General features: G+C 43.5%; 1 protein-coding gene across 2 annotated transcripts in view; it reads right to left on the reverse strand.

Moving 5' to 3' along the window:
* Nucleotides 1-24,803, reverse strand: part of LOC311138535 (ubiquitin-associated protein 1-like) — a 31,304-nt gene extending 6,501 nt beyond the window's left edge. Inside the window, exons 1-6 of one of the 2 annotated variants that reach the window (XM_084173251.1) lie at nucleotides 24,624-24,803; nucleotides 10,241-10,281; nucleotides 10,018-10,142; nucleotides 5,645-6,436; nucleotides 5,358-5,510; nucleotides 2,300-2,978 (exon numbers count right to left, since the gene is read on the reverse strand). In XM_084173251.1, the coding sequence (XP_084029377.1) occupies nucleotides 2,946-2,978; nucleotides 5,358-5,510; nucleotides 5,645-6,436; nucleotides 10,018-10,142; nucleotides 10,241-10,274 (1,137 nt within the window). In that variant the 5' untranslated portion in view covers nucleotides 10,275-10,281; nucleotides 24,624-24,803 and the 3' untranslated portion in view covers nucleotides 2,300-2,945. Of the gene's footprint in view, nucleotides 1-2,299; nucleotides 2,979-5,357; nucleotides 5,511-5,644; nucleotides 6,437-10,017; nucleotides 10,143-10,240; nucleotides 10,282-24,623 lie in introns of those variants that run through there. The other variant, XM_084173250.1, reaches the window with a different exon arrangement.
* Nucleotides 24,804-25,060: the final 257 nt, after the last annotated feature.

Here is a 25,060-nt window from a genome sequence, read left to right on the forward strand (position 1 = left end):
GAGAACCTGCCAGAAAAACAACAGTCTCTACAGCACTTCACCAATCTGGGCTTTATGAAAGAGTGGCCACTCCTGAGAAAAAGGCTTATGACAGCACGCCTGGAGTTTGCATAAAGGCACGGGAAAGACTCAGAGCATAAGGCAAAATATTCTGTGGTTTGACGAGACAAAAATGTAACCTTTTGGCCTGAACGCAAAGCGCTATGTCTGGACAAAACCAGGCACAGCTCATCACCAGTCTAATACCTTCCCTATTGTGAAGCATGGTGGTAGCAGCATCATGCTATTGCAGGGTTTCCCATACTCTGTCCTCGGGACCTCAAGGGGTGCACGTTTATGCCCAAGCACTACACAGCTGATTAAAATAATCAAGCTTTGAATCAGCTGTGTAGTGCTAGGGCAAAAACCAAAACGTGCACCCCTTACGGTCCCGAGGACCGAGTTTGGGAAACGCTGCGATATGGGGATGCTTTTCAGCGGCAGGGACTGATCGATTGAATTTATTAGATAATTATTAAAATACATACATAAGGGTGGTTCAACCTTAGACTGGGGGTGAAGATTTACATTCCAACAGGACAATGACCCCAAGCATACAGCCAAATCAACACCGCAATGGCTTTAGAAAAATAATGTGAAAGTCCTTGAGTGGCCCAGCCAAAGCCCAGACTTGAATCCCATTTAAAATCTGTGGAAATACTTGAAGATTGCTGTTCACCGCCGCTCCCCATCTAACTTAACAGAGTTTGAGAAAATCTGCACAGAAGAATGGGAGGAAATCCCCAAATCCAGATGTGCAAAGCTGATAGACATACCCAAGACGACTCAAAGCTGTAATCACTGCCAAAGATGCTTCTTCAAAGTATTGACTCAGGAATGTGAATACTTATGTAAATGAATTGTCTAAACACGTTTGTCATTATGGGGTAATGCGTGTGAATCTAAACTCAGCAAAAAAAAGAAACGTCCCTTTTTCAAGATCCTGTCTTTCAAAGATAATTTGTAAAAATGAAAATAACTTCACAGATCTTCATTGTAAAGGGTTTAAACACTGTTTCCTATGCTTGTTCAATGAACCAAACAATTCATGAACATGCACCTGTGGAAGGGTCGTTAACTACACTAACAGCTTACAGACGGTGGGCAATTAAGGTCACAGTTATGAAAACTTAGGACACTAGAGGCCTTTCTACTGACTCTGAAAAACACCAAAAGAAAGATGCCCAGGGTCCCTGCTCATCTGCGTGAATGTGCCTTAGGCATGCTGCAAGGAGGCATGAGGACTGCAGTTGTGGCCAGGTCAATAAATTGCAATGTCCGTACTGTGAGACGCCTAAGACAGCACTACAGGGAGACAGGACGGACAGCTGATCGTCCTCGCAGTGGCAGACCAAGTGTAACAACACCTGCACAGGATCGGTATATCCGAACATCACACCTGCGGGACAGGTACAGGTTGGCAACAACTGCCAGAGTTACACCAGGAACGCACAATCCCTCCATCAGTGCTCAGACTGTCCGCAATAGGCTGAGAGAGGCTGGACTGAGGGCTTGTAGGCCTGTTGTAAGGCAGGTCCTCACCAGACATCACCGGCAACAATGTCGCCTATGGGCACAAACCTACTGTTGCTGGACCAAACAGGACTCGCAAAAAAGTGCTCTTCACTGACGAGACGCGGTTTTGTCTCACCAGGGGTGATGGTCGGATTTGCGTTTATCGTCGAAGGAATGAGCGTTACACCGAGGCCTGTACTCTGGAGCGGGATCGATTTGGAGGTGGAGGGTCCGTCATGGTCTGGGGCAGTGTGTCACAGCATCATTGGACTGAGCTTGTTGTCATTGCAGGCAATCTCAACGCTGTGCGTTACAGGGAAGACATTCTCCTCCCTCATGTGATACCCTTCCTGCAGGCTCATCCTGACCCTCCAGCATGACAATGCCACCAGCCATACTGCTCGTTCTGTGCGTGATTTCCTGCAAGACAGGAATGTCAGTGTTCTGCCATGGCCAGCGAAGAGCCCGGATCTCAATCCCATTGAGCACGTCTGGGTCCTGTTGGATCGGAGGGTGAGGGCTAGGGCCATTCCCCCCAGAAATGTCCGGGAACTTGCAGGTGCCTTGGTGGAAGAGTGGGGTAACATCTCACAGCATGAACTGGCAAATCTGGTGCAGTCCATGAGGAGGAGATGTACTGCAGTACTTAATGCAGCTGGTGGCCACACCAGATACTGACTGTTACTTTTGATTTTGACCCCCACCCCCCTTCGTTCAGGGACACATTATTCAATTTCTGTTAGTCACATGTCTGTGGAACTTCTTCAGTTTATGTCTCAGTTGTTGAATCTTATGTTTATACAAATATTTACACATGTTAAGTTTCCTGAAAATAAATGCAGTTGACAGTGAGAGGACGTTTCTTATTTTGCTGAGTTTATTTAATCCATTTGGAATTCAGGCTGTAACAACACAATGTGGAATAAGTCAAGGGGTATGAATACTTTCTGAAGGCACTGTATGTACATAAAGGTAGGTATATAGTGACTAGGCAACAGGATAGATAAATGGGTGAGAAAAAAAATATATTTAAAGCTGCAATAAGTAACTTTTTGGGCAACCCGACAAAATTAACAGAAATGTGAGTTATAGATCTGGGTAAGATGTCTCCGACAGACATGGCAGCTCTGGTTCTAGCTCCTAAGCAACTTTGCAGTATTTCGTTTTTTTTTAACATTATTAGCCCAGAACATTTTTGAGTTATTACATACAGCTGGAAATATTTTTTTACAAGCATTTCGCTACACCCGCAATAACATCTGCTAAATGTGTATGTGACCAATAACATTTGATTTGATTCTCATCTGTTATCCTCAAGTCTAAGAAGCAGTAGATCTGTTCTATGTGCGCTACTTCCATGCTTCCCATTTTTAAGTTTCGTTTTGCGTCTTTTACTTCCGGTCTTGTACACCAGGTTCAAACAGCTGAAAATACAACATTTTTGGTTATGGAAAAGATTTCACACCGGTTTAGATGGTAAAATGATTCTCTACACTATACTTGCTTGTTTTGTCACAAACAAGAAATTAGGCAAACAACTAGAATTTTTGCAACCAGGAAATGGCGGAGCGATTTCTGCATATTACATCTTTAATCCATTATGTGGAATAACTTAAGGGGTATGAATACTTTCTGAAGGCACTGTATGTGACTGAAATGTGTTTGTCCCACCTAGCCATCTTTCCAGAAAAACATTTTTTACCACCCTCCCAAACGTAAAGAATATTTTCACATGACGACCACCCCCGTACTGTAAAAAAAGTGCACATCCTCCCACCTTCATTGAATTAACTCAAAATGTTTATGAACACAATTAACAATAATTGTATTGACCCTGTGTTTATAAACGTGGATATCAACTTTGCCTTTTCAGCATGCTTTTGTGGCACAGTCGCAGGGCTATCGGCCAGAAAGTGGAGGGTTCGCCGACCACCACAGTCAAGCTCCCTCTCCCTGTCTGTCATTAAACTACAATCAGAACCGGCTGCAGACAATGATCAGCTAGGGGGAAATCAGATTTTTTACATTTTGATCCTATATTTATAATAAAATAAGATATATGCAACACATTTTCCACCAACAGGTTTCTGTGCCAATGCACCACACAACCAATAAGCAAAGCATACAGACTTCGGGCGCTTCAACATCAAAGTTTGTTTTTTTCAACACCACAATCAAATAATTACGTAAATTTCGACAAGACGGAAAATACATCCCTCCCTACCTTGTACCCAGTATCGAAGGTTGGGCTAGACAATCTTCGAATGACAAACTTTGTGTTTTGTAACAGAGGTCCCTTTCCATTCATCAAATGGCATGACAGGTGCACAGCTTGGATGCTGAAATTATATTTTGGACGAACGTGCGCAGATAGCCTACAGGAGACTTTTGAAGTAGCCTAATCAGATTAAAACATTGTGACTGGTTTAGTTAATGCCACACAAAGGTAATACATTTTAAAAGTTAAATGACAAATATTTAGGCTATACTGAAGTGTTAGGTTGTCGGTCGGATCGGAGGAGGCAGAACAGAGCGTGCGTTGAGCTTTCCTGAATAATTGGGCATGCTGGGAGCATATGTGGCCACATTATTATAGGATGACTTGGGAGAATAATCAGCTGCAACACACAGCATATCTCAGTATCAGAAGTAAAAAAAAAAAAAGAAGGTCTGCTACTGTTCCTTTCCGTTATTCAAATGACATTTTCAATGCTGTATACAGCCTAAAGTAGAATTGTGTACTCAAAAACAATAATGCAATTATTCATTACAATGTGGTGTTGTAAGCTAGTCTAGATACTTGTATTTTTCCCAGAAAAATGATCAATAGGGGAGCTTTTTGAACTGCGTGTCTCATGTCTTCACTTTATATTGAAAATTGGTGCAGCTTTAAATGATTTTGTGTGTGGTATGATTGCTAGTTAGCCTATTGCAGATCTGGACAAACGATCCACCTACCACTATTGTCACTATGAATGGTGGATAGAGGGCAGGATAGACAGTTAGACTGGTAGACTATATTGACCTGTTGTATAGTAAAAGTTAAAGCATAACGGAAGTACCAGAACACCTTCATATGCAAGCAGATGAGGAAATTTGGCTAGGATATTAGAAATTATAGTCAAACCTGCAAAAGAGCAAAAGTAAACCAGGGGGAAAAAAACGCACTACCCTCCAGTTCCCAATATTTTTTTAAACACAACCCTCCCCAAAGAAAAAAAAAAGTTTGACAACCCTCCCCTATTTTGGACCAGTCCCCTCACCCCAGTAATTTTCTAACTGTCCCTTAATATTCTTTGTTGATTATAGGGATAGCTAAATCCACAATATTGTACTCGAGTGATGCTTGAGGATAGGTAGCCAAATAAAGCTAGCTGGCAAACTGTCAAAATTCCACTGCATATCATGACATTGTTGGCGAATGTTTATTCACTGTTAACAAGCCCCTAACATGTCTGTTGTGTCTGATGTCATCATAGTGTTGAGGGTGGCATTAAACCAAGGTGGTGGATGGTGTGTCGAGACAAAAAACGCTGCGTAAATTCAATGTATTTATTCACAACCACCATCCCCATTTTGTTGCCTGGTGGACTTCTAAAGCCACATGTTGTGAACACACACAATCACATAACGCAGGCACCTGATGATTTCAGAGTCAACCATGACACACAATCACCTGGGCGCAATGGGCAGTGAGTGAGTGACATCAAATAATAAAATAGAACATTTCTTTATAATTGATCTCTATGGAGAAATGGGCCTAGGCTGCTGTGGTCGGGAGGAGGGAGAGCGGAGGGGCGCACCTGCTCCACGTTCTGGCCTCGCCTCTGCATGGCCCGCAGGACCCCTTCGTAAGAGTAGCCCATGGCCACTATGGTCTCCACACATTGCCGCTCACTGGGGGACAGGCTGAGCAGCGCCCCGCTGCACGGGAGAGGCGGAGGACCTGCACTTATCTATTGAGGGAGAGAGAGTTGTAGCGTCATATCTGTATAAGGGTAAATATATATATCTTCCTGTTGTCCACAAAACATTTAGTAATTGAAACTAAGCAGGGCCCACTACGCATGTGTGTGCGTGCAAAGCTCACCTGCTTTGGTGCCCCATTTTTGGTGTGTTGGGTGTGACTGGGTGGCTCCTCTGTCTTCTGCTGGGGTGCCGGTGGGCTGCCGTTGGGTAGGCTACGTGGTACAGGCGGCGGACAGTAGGAGTCCCCGGGGTCTGACAGCTTAGGGAAGGTCAGCGAGCGGATGTTGCAGGGCCGGTCAGGGTCCATTGTCTGTCCCCGAGACAGATCCCCAGCTCTGTCCATGTCCAGTAGCGCCACCAGCCCGTTGGGTTTGTGGGCAAAGCCCGTTTTGGCTGGAAGGCTGGTGGCGAGGAGCTGGGGTGGAGGGGTGCTGCCTCGCGATGCTGGCCTGGGTTGGGGTGCCTCAGGCGGGGATACAGACTGCGGCTGCTGCTGGGGCTGTGGCTGGCTCTGGAGGATGTTGCGCAGCTCCTCCCTATCGTCCAGTGTCTTGAGCTCCAGCTTGTCAAAGGGGTCCTCCTCGCGCTCAAAGTCAGCCAGGTTAAGGTACTGTGGGGTCGGGATGCTGGGAGCGGTCTGCCTGGCTGGGGCAGGCAGCGGGGTGAGAATAGCGTTGTGGTGCAAGCTGGCCATCAGCGGGTTCATCGCGGGCGGGAGAGCGTCCTGCTCCTCGGCAGGGCATGGTCTCTTCCCCCCGCAGGCCAATCCCCCGTCAGGGTCCTGGGCAGGGGCCGAGTGCTCCCTGCTCTCTAGCTCCGCCCTGGCCGCCTCTGCAGCTCGGGCCTCCGCCGCCCTGGCCTCAGCCAGCTCCGCCCCCCAGCGCACGCTCCGCCTCTCCAGGGAGAAGTCATACTGCAGTGCCCAGAGAAGAGGGAAGAGAGAGAACCAGCAGGACTAGTTAGTGAGCAGCAGCAGCCACGGGACTAAAGGAATGGAGATTAACCAGATTCTGTCGGATTGATTAAGTCATGAGATATGTCTCATTCATGAGGAGTAGAGTGGCTTGCGAAAGTATTCACCCCCCTTCGCATTTTTCCTATTTTGTTGCCTTACAACCTGGAATTAAAATTGATTTTTGGGGGGTTTGTATCATTTCATTTAAACAACATGCCTACTACTTTGAAGATGCAAAATATGTTTTTGTGTGAAACAAAACAGGAAATAAGACAAAAAAACAGAAAACTGGAGCGTGCATAACTAAGTCAATACCTTTTGTAGCAATTACAGCTGCAAGTCTCTTGGGGTATGTCTCTATAAGCTTGGCACATCTAGCCACTGGGATTTTTGCCCATTCTTCAAGGCAAAACTGCTCCAGCTCCTTCAAGTTGGATGGGTTCCGCTGGTGTACAGCAATCTTTGTCATACCACAGATTCTCAATTGGATTGAGGTCTGGGCTTTGACTAGGCCATTCCAAGACATTTAAATGTTGCCCCTTAAACCACTCGAGTGTTGCTTTAGCAGTATGCTTAGGGTCATTGTCCTGCTGGAAGGTGAACCTCCGTCCAAGTCTCAAATCTCTGGAAGACTGAAACAGGTTTCCCTCAAGAATTCCCCTCTATTTAGTGCCATCCATCATTCCTTCAATTCTGACCAGTTTCCCAGTCCCTGCTGATGAAAAACATCCCCACAGCATGATGCTGCCACCACCATGCTTTCACTGTGGGGATGGTATTCTCGGGGTGATGAGAGGTGTTGGGTTTGCACCAGACATAGCGTTTTTCCTTGATGGCCAAAAAGCTACATTTTAGTCTCATCTGACCAGAGTACCTTCTTCCATATGTTTGGGGAGTCTCCCACATGCCTTTTGGCGAACACCAAACGTGTATATTTTTTTCTTTAAGCAATGGCTTTTTTTCTGGCCACTCTTCCGTAAAGCCCAGCTCTGTGGAGTGTACGGCTTAAAGTGGTCCTATGGACAGATACGCTAATCTCCGCTGTGGAGCTTTGCAGCTCCTTCAGGGTTATCTTTGGTCTCTTTATTGCCTCTAATTAATGCCCTCCTTGCCTGGTCCGTGAGTTTTGGTGGGCGGCCCTCTCTTGGCAGGTTTGTTGTGGTGCCATATTCTTTCAATTTTTTAATAATGGATTTAATGGTGCTCCGTGGGATGTTCAAAGTTTCTGATATTTTTTTTTTATAACCCAACCCTGATCTGTACTTCTCCACAACTTTGTCCTTGACCTGTTTGGAGAGCTCCTTGGTCTTCATGGTGCTGCTTGCTTGGTGGTGCCCCTTGCTTAGTGGTGTTGCAGACTCTGGGGCCTTTCAGAACAGGTGTATATATACACACACATACACTGAGATCATGTGACACTTACATTGCACACAAGTGGACTTTATTTAACTAATTATGTGGCTTCTGAAGGTAACTGGTCGCACCAGATCTTATTTAGGGGCTTCATATCAAAGGGGGTGAATACATATGCACGCACCACTTTTCCGTTATTAATTTTTGGAAACAATTTTTTTCATTTCACTTCACCAATTTGAAATATGTCCATTACATGAAATCCAAATAAAAATCCATTTAAATTACAGGTTGTAATGCAACAAAATAGGAAAAACGCTAAGCAGGATGAATACTTTAGCAATGCATTGTATCTCTGCATGTGTAGTTCCCACCGTAAAGCATGGAGGAGGTGGTGTTATGGTGTGGGGGTGCTTTGCTGGTGACACTGTGATTTATTTAGAATTCAAGGCACACTTAACCAGCATGGCTTCCACAGCGATAAGCCATCCCATCTGGTTTGGGCTTAGTGGGACTATCATTTGTTTTTCAACAGGACAATGACCCAATACACCTCCAGGCTGTGTAAGGGCTATTTTACCAAGAAGGAGCGTGATGGAGTGCTGCGTCAGATGACTTGGCCTCCACAATCCCCCAACATCAACCAAATTGAGATGGTTTGGGATGAGTCGGACGGCAGAGTGAAGGAAAAGCAGCCAACAAGTGCTCAGCATATGTGGGAACTCCTTCAAGACTTTTGGAAAAGCATTCCAGGTGAAGCTGGTTGAGAGAATGCCAAGAGTGTGCAAAGCTGTCATAAAGGCAAAGGGTGGCTATTTGAAGAATTTAAAATCTAAAATATATGTTGATTTTTTAAACACTTTTTTGGTTACTACATGATTCCATATGTGTTATTTCATAGTTTTGATATCTTCACTATTATTCTACAAGGTAGAAAATAGTAAAAATAAAGAAAAACCCTTCAATGAATAGGTGTCCAAACTTTTGACTGGTACTGTACACATATAAAAAAAATATATACCGTATATATATATATATATATATATAAATAAAAGGGGGATTGGAAATTACGCAGACAATTACATTGATAGAAGCCACAATCTATATGCAATATTAAAGCTGATCCACCCCCTAAAACAAACAAATACATTATCACAGTATTCCTATACTGGACTTCATGGCTGTCGCTTGCCTTTCTACTCCATTTTTCCAACTGTTAACGACAACGACGTAGTGGTGGAGCGTCGACTCCAAAATAATTGATTCCTCAACTCCTTGCACGTCGACTCCAAAATAATTGATTCCTCAACTCCTTGCACGTCGACTCCAAAATAATTGATTCCTCAACTCCTTGCACGTCGACTCCAAAATAATTGATTCCTCAACTCCTTGCACGTCGACTCCGTGTCGACTCCCATTTCTGAGTGTCAAGATTCAGTATTTTTGAAACGGAGGAGACTAATTAGTTGCCGTACTTCCGAGAACACAAACACTTGCATCTTTCATAGCGCGCTAGCAAGGGACGGAGAGGGGAGGGGCACAGTATAGGCAGGTCGGCCACCAGGCAGACAGAGTCAGAACTGTGCACTAAGCATATCTATCGGCAATCAAAAGCTGTATCTCGCAATACAATGCTTTCTCTCACAATTTCTTGGCTTGCAATGTCTCGCAACTTCAGTAAACCAGGGCCTATCATCAATGAATAGGCTAGGATATTTTGATGAGAGAGATGGAACACTTCGCTCTCACGGTCACACACAGTATCTGGGCATGTGCATGGGTTCGCTTCACGCTGTTCACAGTGTGGTAGCGAGGGCACCAAAACAGCGGAGAAGTTGAGCCTCGCGCTTCAACGCTCTTAGCTGTTACGGAATTTGACCAACTAGGCCTATGCCATTTACTTTCTTCATCTAGATCATATCGCTGTGTCAAACTTTAAATTACACAACTTTCCCCAGGCCTTTATAGCCTAATCGTCTAGTTAGGCTATAACACGGAAAATAATGTTTTGTGATAACTGCACTGTGACCGTAATTGTAGATTTCTTTTTAAAGCGTTTCGGTTTGGGATTTTTCTTAACTTTAAGGATCCCAGACAAATATAAAGGGGGTGCTATACAAATCACCCTCTAGCATCCCAGTCATTGAAACCCTTGATGCAACAGTGCCAGAAGTCAGAAGACTTACCTGCAGGTCGGCGAGCACAGAACCACAGTCGGGCAGGCAGATGCCAACGGGAAGCCCCACTTTGGCAGGGCAGCGGAACTTATCGTTGATTTTGAAGGGAACGTCATCAAGGTAGCTAATGGGTCCTGGAAAAACAGGTTGAGAAGAAGGCCTGAATGAAAATGACACCAAAATGAGCAGATGGATGGAGAAGATGAAGAGGCAGAAAGAGAGACACACTCACCATTGTTGTGGGTATCAGACTTCCTAGCAGCCATTTAGAGTCTAAAACACACACACAGGGCTCATGAGTGGACGTAGTGAAACAAAACCAAGATATCAACACCACATCTACCATTACAACTCTATCCCTGCCTGTCCATACCTGACCAGAGTGGCATTATGGTAAGGTTACAGGTTTTGGATACATAAAAAAAGAAGCAAATCACATTTTAACATTGCATTTACATTTTGGTCATTTAGCAGACGCTCTTATCTAGAGCAATGCATTCAACTAAAAGGTATGTAAGCCCACATATCACTGTAGATGTTTCAACAGTCATGTAGCCTTTATCAGAACGAGTATAAGGTGGCTTGCTTCTGGTGAAGCTCCTCCCCATCTCCCCCAAAGCTCCCAGACAGCTCAGTAAGCCCCCCCTCTGTGCAGGCAGTGGCATGTCCTCAGGTGCACAGGGCCAATTAGGGCTGGGCAATATATCATATACTGTCAAATGTTACAAATATTGTGATGACGTATTTAACGGTATTTTGTGTTTAAAGTTGCAATATGTAACTTTTTGGGCAACCCAAACAAATTCACATAGAAATGTGAGTTATAGATTTGTGATTCTAATTGAAAGCAAGTCTAAGAAGCGGTAGATCTGTTTTATATGCATTATTTATATGCTTCCCATTCTTAAGTTTCATATTTGCATCTTTTACTTTCGGTTTTGTACACCAGCTTCACACAGCTGAAAATACAAAATGTTTGGTTAAGGAAAATATATTTCAGTGGTTTAGATGGCACAATGATTCTCTACACTATATTTGCTTGTTTTGTCACACACTGAAATTAGGACAACTATTAGAATTTTAGCAACCAGGAAATGGCAGAGTGATTTCTACATAGTGCATCTTTAATAATAAAAAGTTATAAATATGCTTTATGAGTAGCTTATGACCCTTGGGTGGCAACACAATTATACGGGATTTAAAAACGGGTCTTTCTCCATTCTGATTGAACAGTATAAAACAATCTAACTTCCACCAAAATAATTTAAGCATTCATCAATTTCTGCATTTCCTGCACTTTTGTTATCATTTCCAGACAGTGCCACGCAGGGCTGCATGATATGGGCAAAACATCTAGGCCTAGTTTATTGGTGTAGTTGGAATCATGGAAATATAATTATTATTGTAATTAAATACTTGGAATATAGTGGGCAGCACTTTGAATACATTGTTGTTTGACATGACAAATGAATAAGCCAGAGAGGAATTATTGTGACAGGGTAGGACCAAAGTGTTGGTCAGAGTTTCCCAGGGGACCCTATACAATGTTACATTCCCCTTCTTCGTTTAGCTAGCTAACATATTCATGCTTCGCCTATTCCTCTCTGATTTAGAAGATACCGTTGCACCAACAACATGCTGATCTAGGCCTACACCAGCACTGATATCAGGCGAGCTAGGTTTGTTCTGACTTATTATATTTAGCTAGCAAACTAACTAGCGATTAGCATTAGCGGCTAACATTATTTATTTTCAGTGACAACTTGCTAAGAAAAGCCTAACTGTTTGCAAACAGTACGATATAAACTAAGTGTCATTATAGAACGCTTTGAAAGCAGCATCGTTGTCACCAACATCTTGTTGCGTTTGACCATGCAGACCAATGAACAGCAAGTGAAGTGCTCTTATTCATTTTTTTCTGTACTTTTACCTCTTTTTCCTCCCCAATTTTGTGATATCCAAATTGGTAGTTACAGTCTTGTCCCATCGCTGCAACTCCCCTACGGACTCAGGAGAGGCGAAGGTCGAGAGCCATGCGTCCTTCGAAACACAACCTTGCCAAGCCACCCTGCTTCTTGACACACTGCTCGCTTAAACCGGAAGCCAGCCGCACCAATGTGTCGGAGGAAACACAGTCCAGCTGGTGACCGAAGTGAGCTTGCAGGCGCCCGGCCCGCCACAAGGAGTCGCTAGAGCAACACCAACAACTGCTCTCCTTGAGTGAAATGGGTCAGGGCTTGTTGTGGGAAGCCACATGCGGGCAATGATGTATAGAGTGCATTCGGAAAGAAATGACCACTTTGTTACAGCCTAATTATAAAATGGATTAAATACCAAAAACAAATGCTCAATCTGCACACAACACCCCATAATGACAAAGCGAAAACAGGTTTAGAAATGTTTGCAGATCTATTAAAAATAAAACAGAAATACCTTATTTACATAAGTATTCAGACCCTTTCCTATGAGACTCGAAATTGAGTTCAGGTGCATCCTATTTCCATTGATCATCCTTGAGATATTTCTACAACTTGATGGGAGTCCAACTGTGGTAAATTCAATTGATTGGACATGATTTGGAAAGGCACACACCTGTCTATATAAGATCCCACAGTTGACAGTGCTTGTCAGAGCAAAAAACAAGCCATGAGGTCGAAGGAATTGTCCGCAGAGGTCCGAGACAGGATTGTGTCGAGGCACAGATCTGCAGCATTGAAGGTCCCCAAGAACACAGTGGCTTCCATCATTCTTAAAAATTGAAGAAGTTTGGAACCACCAAGACTATTCCTAGAATTGGCCGCCCAGCCAAACTGAGCAATCGGGTGAGAAGGGCCTTGGTCAGGGAGGTGACTGACAGAGCTCCAGAGTTTCTCTGTGGAGATGGGAGAACCTTCCAGAAGGACAACCACCAATCAGGCATTTATGGTAGAGTGGCCAGACGGAAGCCACTCCTCAGTAAAAGGAGCATGACAGCCCACTTGGAGTTTGCCAAAAGGCACCTAAAAGGACTAAGATTCTCTGGTCTGATGAAACCAAGATTGAACTCTTTGGCCTGAATGCCAAACGTCACGTCTGGAGGAAACCTAGCACCATCCCTACGGTAAAGCATGGTGTGGCAGCATCATGCTGTGGGGATGTTTTTCAGCGGCAGGGACTGGGAGACTAGTCAGGATCGAGGCAAAGATGAACGGAGCAAAGTACAGAGAGATCCTTGATGGAAACCTGCTCCACAGCGCTCAGGACCTCAGACTGGGGCGAAGGTTCACCTTCCAACAGGACAACGACCCTAAGAACACAGCCAAGACAACGCAGTGGCTTCGGGACAAGTCTCTGAATGTCCTTGAGTGGCCCAGCCAGAGCCCGGACTTGAACCTGATCAAACATCTCTGGAGAGACCTGAAAATAGCTGTGCAGCGACGCTCCCCATCCAACCTGACAGAACTTGTAAGGATCTACAGAGAACAATGGGAGAAACTCCCCAAATACAGGTGTGCCAAGCTTGTAGCGTCATACCCAAGAAGACTAGAGGCTGTAATCGCTGCCAAAGGTGCTTCAACAAAGTACTGAGTAAAGGATCTGAATACATATGTAAATGTAATTTCAGTTTTTTTATTTTTAATAATTTGCAAACATTTCTAAAAACCTGTTTTTACTTTGTCATTATGGGGTAGTGTGTAAAATAATGGTGGAAAAAACAATTCAATCAATTTTAGAATAAGCTGGTTATTTATTTCACCTTTATTTAACCAGGTAAGCCAGTTGAGAACAAGTTCTCATTTACAACTGCGACCTGGCCAAGATAAAGCAAAGCAGTGCGATAAAAACAACAACACAGAGTTACATATGGGGTAAACAAAACATAAAGTCAAAAATACAACAGAAAATATGTATACAGTGTGTGCAAATGTAGCAAGTTATGGAGGTAAGGCAATAGGCCATAGTGCAAAATAATTACAATTTAGTATTAACACTGGAATGATAGATGTGCAAGAGATGATGTGCAAATAGAGATACTGGGGTGCAAATGAGCAAAATAAATAACAATATGGGGATGAGGTAGTTGGGTGGGCTAATTTCAGATGGGCTGTGTACAGGTGCAGTGATCGGTAAGGTGCTCTGACAACTGATGCTTAAAGTTAGTGAGGGAGATAAGTGTCTCCAGCTTCAGAGATTTTGCAGTTCGTTCCAGTCATTGGCAGCAGAGAACTGGAAGGAATGGTGGCCAAAGGAGGTGTTGGCTTTGGGGGTGACCAGTGAGATACCTGCTGGAGCGCATACTACGGGTGGGTGTTGCTATGGTGACCAATGAGCTAAGATAAGGCAGGGATTTGCCTAGCAGTGATTTATAGATGACCTGGAGCCAGTGGGTTTGGCGACGAATATATAGTGAGGACCAGCCAAAAAGAGCGTACAGGTCAGTGGTGGGTAGTCGCTCTGGATAAGATGTAGTATATGGGGCTTTGGTGACAAAACGGATGGCACTGTGATAGACTACATCCAATTTGCTGAGTAGAGTGTTGGAGGCTATTTTGTAAATGACATCACCGAAGTCAAGGATCGGTAGGATAGTCAGTTTTACGAGGGCATGTTTGGCAGCATGAGTGAAGGAGGCTTTGTTGCGAAATAGGAAGCCGATTCTAGATTTAACTTTGGATTGGAGATGCTTAATGTGAGTCTGGAAGGAGAGTTTACAGTCTAACCAGACACCTAGGTATTTGTAGTTGTCCACATATTCTAAATCAGACCGGCCGAGAGTAGTGATTCTAGTCGGGCGGGCGGGTGCAAGCAGCGTTCGATTGAAGAACATGCATTTAGTTTTACTAGCATTTAAGAGCAGTTGGAGGCTACTGAAGGAGTGTTGTATGGCATTGAAGCTCGTTTGGAGGTTTGTTAACACAGTGTCCAATGAAGGGCCAGATGTATACAAAATGGTGTCGTCTGCGTAGAGGTGGATCTGAGAGTCACCAGCAGCAAGAGCGACATCATTGATATACACAGAGAATAGAGTCGGCCCGAGAATTGAACCCTGTGGCACCCCCATAGAGACTGCCAGAGGTCCAGACAACAGGCCCTCCGATTTGACACATTGAACTCTCTGAGAAGTAGTTGGTGAACCAGGCGAGGCAGTCAGTTGAGAAACCAAGGCAATTTTTTCTGCCAATAAGAATGCGGTGATTGACAGAGTCAAAAGCCTTGGCCAGGTCGATGAAGACGGCTGCACAGTACTGTTTTTTTTATCAATCGCAGTTATTATATCGTTTAGGACCTTGAGCGTGGCTGAGGTGCACCCATGACCAGCTCGGAAACCAGATTGCATAGCGGAGAAGGTACGGTGGGATTCAAAATGGTCGGTGATCTGTTTGTTAACTTGGCTTTCAAATACTTTCGAAAGGCAGGGTAGGATGGATATAGGTCTGTAACAGTTTGGATCTAGTGTCACCCCCTTTGAAGAGGGGGTGACCGCGGCAGCTTTCCAATCTCTGGGGATCTCAGATGATACGAAAGAGAGGTTGAACAAGTTGCAGAGGAGGGTGCAGAGGCTGGTGGCCGGGGTAGGGGTAGCCAGGTGGAAAGCGTGGCCAGCCGTAGCAAAATGCTTATTGAAATTCTCGATTATCGTAGATTTATCGGTGGTGACAGTGTTTCCTAGCCTCAGTGCAGTGGGTAGCTGGGAGGAGGTGCTCTTATTCTCCATTCTCCAAGATAGCCTTTGCTTTCCTAACTGATTGTGTATGTTGGTTCCTGACATCCCTGAAAAGTTTCATATCGCGGGGGCTGTTCGATGCTAATGCAGTACGCCACAGGATGTTTTTGTGCTGGTCAAGGGCAGTCAAGTCTGGGGTGAACCAGGGGCTATATCTGTTCTTAGTTCTGATTTTTTTGAATGGGGCATGCTTATTTAAGATGGAGAGGAAAGCACTTTTGAAGAACATCCAGGCATCCTCTACTGACGGAATGAGGTCAATATCCATCCAGCATACCCGGGCCAGGTCAATTAGAAAGGCCTGCTCGCTGAAGTTTTTTAGGGAACGTTTGACAGTGATGAGGGGTGGTCGTTTGACCGCGGACCCATTACGGACGCAGGCAATGAGGCAGTGATAGCTGAGATCCTGGTTGAAGACAGCGGAGGTGTATTTAGAGGGTAAATTAGTCAGGATGATATCTATGAGGGTGCCCATGTTTACAGATTTAGGGTTGTACCTGGTAGGTTCCTTGATAATTTGTGTGAGATTGAGGGCATCTAGTTTAGATTGTAGGACGGCCGGGGTGTTAAGCATATCCCAGTTTAGGTCACCAAGCAGTACGAACTCTGAGGATAGATGGGGGGCAAGCAATTCACATATGGTGTCCAGGGCACAACTGGGGGCTGAGGGGGGGCTGTAGCAAGCGGCAACAGTGAGAGACTTATTTCTGGAAAGGTGGATTTTTAGAAGTAGAAGCTCAAACTGTTTGGGCACAGACCTGGATAGTATGATAGAGCTCTGCAGGCTATCTCTACAGTAGATTGCAACTCTGCCCCCTTTGGCAGTTCTATCTAGACAGAAAATGTTGTAGTTCGGGATGGACATTTCTGAATTTTTGGTGGCCTTCCTATGCCAGGATTCAGACACTGCTAGAACATCAGGGTTGGCAGAGTGTGCTAACGCAGTGAAAAACTAAAAAACTTAGGGAGGAGGCTTCTGATGTTAACATGCAAGAAACCAAGGCTTTTACGGTTACAGAAGTCAACAAATGATAGCGCCTGGGGAGTAGGAGTGATCCTGGGGGCTACAGGGCCTGGGTTAACCTCTACATCACCAGAGGAACAGAGGAGGAATAGAATAAGTAGAAGGCTCAAGGCTTTAAGAACTGGTCTTCTAGTGCGTTGGGTACAGAGAATAAACAGGGCAGATTTCCGGGTGTTGTAGAATAGATTCAGGGCATTATGTAAAGACATGGATATGGAAGGATATGAGTACAGTGGAGGTACACCTAAGCATTGGGTAACGATGAAAGAGATGGCATCACTGGAGGTACCGATTGAGCCGGTCTCCGCGTGTATGGGTGGTGGGACAATGAAGCTATCTGAGGCAGGTTGAGCGGGACTGGGGGCTTTACAGTGAAATAGTACAATAACAACTAACCCAAACAGCAATAGGCTAGGCATATTGACATGGGAGAGAGGCATAAAGCAGTCACAGGTGTTATTCGAGAGGGCTAAGACAACAACTGGTAATGGCGACGAAAGTTTGGGCTGAGGCTAAACAGATAAACAGGATGGGGTACCATGTTAAGGAACAGTCCAGCGGGCATCAGATGTGTAGCTGAGTGATTATAAAGTCCAGTGAACAGCAATAGGTAAGTCCGGGAGCAGTTCGTAGGCTGCTACAGCACAGGCGAGCAGGAGGCACGGCTGTTGATTGCGCATGCTAGCGGGCCGGTGCTAGCAGACGGATCTTTGTGGTCATCGCAACGGGAAGCCTGTTGAAACCACATCAGACGATTACGTCGGCAAACCAGTCGTGATGGATCGGTGGGGCTCCGTGTCGACACTAGGAGGTCCCGTCGACAGAGAGGTGGATAGCCGGGAGATGGGCCTGGCTCGAGGCTAGCTCAAAGCTAACTGGTGCTAGCTTCGGGGCAAGTGGTGATTAGCCAACAACAACATCCATTCAGTTGCAGCTAGCTAGTTGTGATGATCCGGTGTTAAGGTCCAGTGATTCAGTGATTCCGGCAGAAAATCCTAAATACTCTGGGCCGATAATTGTCCAGGCTAGAGCTGGCTGGTAGGTAGTGCAGACCACGGACAGTGGTGAAGACCACTAACGGTGGCTAATAGCAATAGCTAATAGCAAGTAGCTAGTTAGCAGGCTAGTTTCAGCCGTGGGTTCTTGATAAAAGGTATGAAGAAATAATAGAATCCGTTCCACATTGGGTGAGGCGGGTTGCAGGAAAGTATATTTAGTTAAGGATTGAAAGTGAGATAGAGAAATATATACGAAAAAAGACAAAACTGCCGCCTATTTATACGAGGACACAACATAATACACGACCGCACTGCTATACCATCTTGGATATTTCAAGTTATTTCAGCGGCAGGGACTGGGAGACTAATCAGGATTGAGGGAAAGACGAACAGAGCAAAGTACAGAGAGATCCTTGATGAAACCCTGCTCCAGAGAGTTCAGGACCTTAGACTGGGGCGAAGGTTCACCTTCCAACAGAACAAAGTACTGAGTAAAGGGTCTGAATACTTATGTAAATGTAATATTTCCGTTTTTTTTGTTGTTGAATAAAGTAGGAACATTTTCAAAACACCTGTTTTTGCTTTGTCATTATGGGGTAGTATGTGTAGATTGATGAGGGGAAAAAACGATGTAATCAATTTTAGAATAAGGCTGTAACGTAACAAAATGTGGAAAAAGTCAAGGTGTCTGAATACTTTCCGAATGCACTGTATATGCACCCATCTCAATGAACTAATCTATTGCGGAGGTCTAGACTAAAAGCCAATTTATGCTTGATCTGTAAATGTTGTCGGTGCCTCCATATGGGTGTGACGCAATTGCATCGCCATGCGCCTCCCACATTTTGTAACAATGCGGAGGGCTCTGTATAGCTCTGCATTGACATGATTGGCTGACGGTAGGTGGGGGGGCGGTACATCCTGTATGAACTCAAACTCACTTCCTTCACAACAGCTCTGCACTGCTCCGTGAAGCGCAATTAGTATGAATGCCCTGACTACTGCAGAGGCCATATCACCGTAAATGCTGCATGGCAAATGCAGACATTGGATTGACCATGCAGCGCCCAGATGCACAATGCACTTCTCTCTCCTGCCAATTTGTGCACATTCATTGTTTCATAACTTAATTGTGTGAATTGTTTGTGTTTGATTGTTAGTGTATATCAATTCCCCATTACATATCACCAGTAGTACATTTACCGTTAATTCCTAATCTACAACGTTTGTCTGGTTACGGTAATTTCTGTTAATGTATTCAATATATTATTCCTTTTACCGTTCTCATTGTCGGAGTGGACACATTGTTTGCAGAGCGCACAACCTACGCAACACTTGTGAGAAACAAGTTTTGGTTTATTTCATTCTATTTACAAGTTTTGTCAATTCAATTTAGTAGTCGTCTTTTGTTTGGAGCGCTCCTGTCAATGTTGAGTAAGGACGCACACCTGATTACGCTTAGAAGTAGGCCTATAGGCTACCTGACCTGCACGCAAATGTAGGCCTATAAATGTGCCCATTTGGGGATCTGATAGTATTTCTGATTGGCTTAACGCACCAACACCTGTGGAGCTTCTCAAAGTAATGTTTTCTTCACCTCAAACAACAAGCAAACAAAGTCTGTTTTTACATCCATTGAGAATTACAATAGTTCCTCAATGCATTTGAAAATCTTTCCAGCTCTCTCCCTTTCGATAACCATTCAGTGCGAAAGGGAAAAATGTCATGCTCTGATCCAGTGGAAACGTCATAAAAATAGGCCTACCTGATTACTTCTTATCAGTGCTTGACTTGGACTGAAATAGGTTCCGGTACTCATTTTGGGTGCTGGTACTGTTTATATTTAGGTGCAGGAGCTCCACAATACTTTTGAGCTAGAAAATGTAAGGTGTCGGTACCCAGCTCCAGTGAGCTCCTGCCCAAGTCAAGCACTGCTTCTTATCCCTTGTGCAAATAGCCTACAGCTGTCTGTCCTGAGCTCTCACTGGCACGGGAAACTGAGGGCCAAGAATATTTTATACGATGTTGCAAGTTCCCTACCGGACCCAAGTTAATAGTTTATACAATGTTTCAAGTTTGTTGCAGACAGGCCACGTGTAGCCAATGTGATTTATAAGATATTTTCTACCTGCAGGCTGCAGTTTTTATTTGTTGGCTATTTTTACATAGTTGGCAATGGCAATAGAAGTTGCTTTTTAGGTTTACATCATTCCCCTGTAGCTCAGTTGGTAGAGCATGGCGCTTGCAATGCCAGGGGTGTGGGTTCGTTTCCCACGGGGGGCCAGTATGAAAACGTATGCACTCACTAACTGTAAGTCGCTCTGGATAAGAGCGTCTGCTAAATGACTAAAATGTAAAAATGTAAATGTAAAATTTGGATATAATTTTGATTAACCACAGGACAATGAATTTGAGATATGAAGACATTATTATAAATGAAATGAAACTGTTCCATGAAAATGTGCATATGAAAACCATAACTGGCAGGCAGACCGGTAGAAATGGTAAGATAAATTGGCATTCCACATGAGAAAGGTTGCCGACTCCTCGTGTAGCTTATTACAGCCAACTTCAGGAGTGTAATGGCACAATCTGTGAAAGCCAGCAGGAGAGGGAGGCGAATGGCTGGGTCAGGTTAAAGTTTTTTTCTTCTGGTTATCTAAATCTCTGGCTCCCTCGTGTCTTATTTCATCAAACAGTAAGCTTAAAGCATCAGACAAGCTCAATGCATATATATATATATATATATATATATATATATATATATATATATATATATATATATATATATATATATATATATATATATATATTATTTTTTTTTTAACATGTGGAAAAATACTTTTTTTTTTTAAATGTCAACCAACCCATTGGTCGAAAGAACAGACAACTTTTGGTTGACCAAGATTATTATTTTGTTGTTGTTGGGGACAGCCCTAATATGTACAGTGGGGAAAAAAAAGTATTTAGTCAGCCACCAATTGTGCAAGTTCTCCCACTTAAAAAGATGAGAGAGGCCTGTAATTTTCATCATAGGTACACGTCAACTATGACAGACAAATTAAGAAAAAAATCCAGAAAATCACATTGTAGGATTTTTTATGAATTTATTTGCAAATTATGGTGGAAAATAAGTATTTGGTCACCTACAAACAAGCAAGATTTCTGGCTCTCACACACCTGTAACTTCTTCTTTAAGAGGCTCCTCTGTCCACCACTCGTTACCTGTATTAATGTCACCTGTTTGAACTTGTTATCAGTATAAAAGACACCTGTCCACAACCTCAAACAGTCACACTCCAAACTCCACTATGGCCAAGACCAAAGAGCTGTCAAAGGACACCAGAAACAAAATTGTAGACCTGCACCAGGCTGGGAAGACTGAATCTGCAATAGGTAAGCAGCTTGGTTTGAAGAAATCAACTGTGGGAGCAATTATTAGGAAATGGAAGACATACAAGACCACTGATAATCTCCCTCGATCTGGGGCTCCACGCAAGATCTCACCCCGTGGGGTCAAAATGATCACAAGAACGGTGAGCAAAAATCCCAGAACCACACGGGGGGACCTAGTGAATGCAGAGAGCTGGGACCAAAGTAACAAAGCCTACCATCAGTAACACACTACGCCGCCAGGGACTCAAATCCTGCAGTGCCAGACGTGTCCCCCTGCTTCAGCCAGTACATGTCCAGGCCCGTCTGAAGTTTGCTAGAGTGCATTTGGATGATCCAGAAGAGGATTGGGAGAATGTCATATGGTCAGATGAAACCAAAATAGAACTTTTTGGTAAAAACTCAACTCGTCGTGTTTGGAGGACAAAGAATGCTGAGTTGCATCCAAAGAACACCATACCTACTGTGAAGCATGGGGGTGGAAACATCATGCTTTGGGGCTGTTTTTCTGCAAAGGGACCAGGACGACTGATCCGTGTAAAGGAAAGAATGAATGGGTCCATGTATCGTGAGATTTTGCGTGAAAACCTCCTTCCATCAGCAAGGGCATTGAAGATGAAACGTGGCTGGGTCTTTCAGCATGACAATGATCCCAAACACACCGCCCGGGCAACGAAGGAGTGGCTTCGTAAGAAGCATTTCAAGGTCCTGGAGTGGCCTAGCCAGTCTCCAGATCTCAACCCCATAGAAAATCTTTGGAGGGAGTTGAAAGTCCGTGTTGCCCAGCGACAGCCCCAAAACATCACTGCTCTAGAGGAGATATGCATGGAGGAATGGGCCAAAATACCAGCAACAATGTGTGAAAACCTTGTGAAGACTTACAGAAAACGTTTGACCTGTGTCATTGCCAACAAAGGGTATATAAAAGTATTGAGAAACTTTTGTTATTGACCAAATACTTATTTTCCACCATAATTTGCAAATAAATTCATAAGTATACATTTTGTATGAACTGAAGCTTTTAGTGATAGGTCATATGCCTTAATATTGAATAATTTCTGTCCTCCGAATTCATATTCATTATAGAAATAGGCCCGTTTAATTTTGTCTGGCTTGCCGTTCCAAATAAAATGGAATCTTTTTTTCTCATATAATTTAAAAAACTGTTCGCTAGGCGTAGGCAAGACCATAAGCAAATAGGTAAACTGGGATAATACTAAAGAGTTAAATCAGGGTGAGTTTTCCACAAATTGACAGGTATTTACCTTTCCATAGTAGCAAGATCTTATCTATTTTTGCTAACTTTCTATTATTTTTCTTGGGAGTGAGATCATTTATTTCATTTGGGATATGTATTTCGAGAATATCCACATCACCATCAGACCATTTTATTGGTAAACTACATGGTAATGTAAAAATTGTATTTTTTAGTGATCTAATACGTAATATAGTACATTTATCATAATTTGGTTGTAATCCAGAGAGGTTAGAAAATGTACTAGATCTAGATTCTCTATGAGGCTGTGGAGGGATTCAAGTTGTGGATTTAAAAGAAAACATAAATCATCAGTGTACAATGACACCTTTGTTTCTGAGAAATAGCCATTATTTACTATTTTACACCTAGGGTTACTATACATGATTGTAACCCATTTTATAAGAGATTCTCCAAAATTGAAATGCTCCAGGCATTTATATATAAACCCCAGTCGTACTTTATCAAATGCCTTTTCAAATTCTGCTATGAATAGCAGGCCTGGTTTCCCAGATTTTTCATAGTGTTCTATTGTTTCCAGTACTTGTGGTCCTCTGTAGCTCAATTGGTAGAGCATGGCGCTTGTAACGCCAGGATAGTGGGTTCGATCCCCGGAACCACCCATACGTAAAAATGTATGCACACATGACTGTAAGTCGCTTTGGATAAAAGCGTCTGCTAAATGGCATATTATTATTACATATTTTTTATTATTAGTGGAATTAACCACATCACTAAGATATTCAAAAAACCTAAACAAGAAATCTGCCGGTCCCTAACATAAACATTTGATTGTGAAAGATCCTTTGTAGTAATCAGAGAGTAATGGAAATTGTTGTCAACGTTTACATAGGCTAAAGGCGAATGTTTGTTGAATGTCTGATATAAAACCTACTTTACCCCGGTCTGCCACATACCTTACTACTAGTTTGAGCTTCCGTGCCCGTGACCACAAATTGTGGACTTAAAATTAACTTTTTGGCAGCAGGAGGCTTCTTTGAAAGAAAACAGGCCTAAGAGATTAAAGTAATGAGTGTTACTCAGCAAAATAGCTGTTGCCTACATCTTGAGGTTTAAGGGTCGGTGTCTATTGGCTACTGAGTAGTTCATCAATATTGACTAGACAAGGCAATGGATTGGATAGGTGGAGTAAAACCTGCACATAAGCAGAAATCAACACACAAAGTTTAGTAAGTTAGAGTGGCAAGACTAATTGCATAACTCACACCACTGTTCAGCAGGCACAGACCCATCGCCTTTTATTAAACTGTTACGTAAGGCAGCCCCCAGGTACAGTTTGTACTTGGGATCACATCGACAATTTTTAGGCAAGTCATGGGAGGACTCATTGGCGTACCATGGAGCGAGATCTAGCTCGATCAGCCATAATGTTGTATCTATAAACAGTCAATGCAATGTCCACCTTAGCAATATAACTTAGTGTAGTTTACTCAAACCCTTAACAACATAAACACCTGACAATTTGATGTTGATAGCTAACTGTGTTAGCTCATCTGGGAAACATTTAACGAGTCATACTTACATTACTCATCCACCTGCATCAGAGGTTAGCAAGAGTAGCTAAAACTTTTTTTTGAGGTGACAGATAGGTAATTAATTATAGATGTACCCCATCCTGTCTGATGTGTAAAGTTAGCTAGCTAGTTAGTAGAAAACGTAGATATGATGTAGGCTACAGTACAGTAAGTGCTAACCCCCTAGCCACTTTGACAGCTAATAGCTTGCTAGATAGCGCTCCGCCTGTGCCTGGTTAGCTACTGGAAGCTAGTTTTGAGTGAGTGATTTAACGTAATGTGACCAAGGCAAGAGGGGCCTGGCGGGTATGTTTGGAAAACAATTAATTGACGAGTAATTGAACATGGAGGACGGCATTTTGCCAGTTAGCAAGTCGGGCTGCCTAACTAATACGTTAGCTACAAATTAGTTAGCTAGCTAACATTTTCATGACCAGTTAGCTAGCTAACGAGGTTAGGTGGATGACACGAAATAACCCACAAACTGACGCAGGCCTTAACGTTACTTAGCCAAAAGACTGGCACATAGCTAAATAAGTACATAACTATGTTATGAATAGGATCAGACATACAGAATATTAAATGTCCACATCTTAGATAGCTAGCTACTTCACTAGCTAGCGGTGGCCTGCTGCTGACTCGTTCACTCCCCCTGCCACCGCCCCTGAAATAAAACTGAGATAACATCTTCCATTAATCCTCTTACCAGTATCTGCTCCGTCTTGCTTCTCCAGAAACGTATTTACACCTCCCCGCAAATACACTTTTAAAGTCTTTAAACTTTCTCTTGAAAGAAGTACGTTTATTGGAATCGAAATCTCTTTCCTGTCTCATCGTGGGACGCCATCTTGATTCTTCAGCCTTTCTATGGATCCTGTTCGATGTCACATTTTCACTTGATGACGACACAGCCGTAGATAAATATTGCTGCGTTCAAAGCTACTGGGAACTCGGAGAATTCTGACTTCCGAGCGTTCAAAACAACTGGGAACTCCGACTGGGAAATATCGATTTGAACGGTCATCCAACTGAGAATTCCAACTCGGGAACTCGGGCCTCTTTCTAGAGCTCCGACTTTCCGACCTGAAGATCAGTGACGTCATGATTTGACCACGTATTTTCCGAATTCCCAGTTGTTTTGAA

The sequence above is a fragment of the Coregonus lavaretus genome (genome assembly GCF_964263955.1).
Source record: "Coregonus lavaretus genome assembly, chromosome: 12".
Taxonomy (NCBI): domain Eukaryota; kingdom Metazoa; phylum Chordata; class Actinopteri; order Salmoniformes; family Salmonidae; genus Coregonus; species Coregonus lavaretus.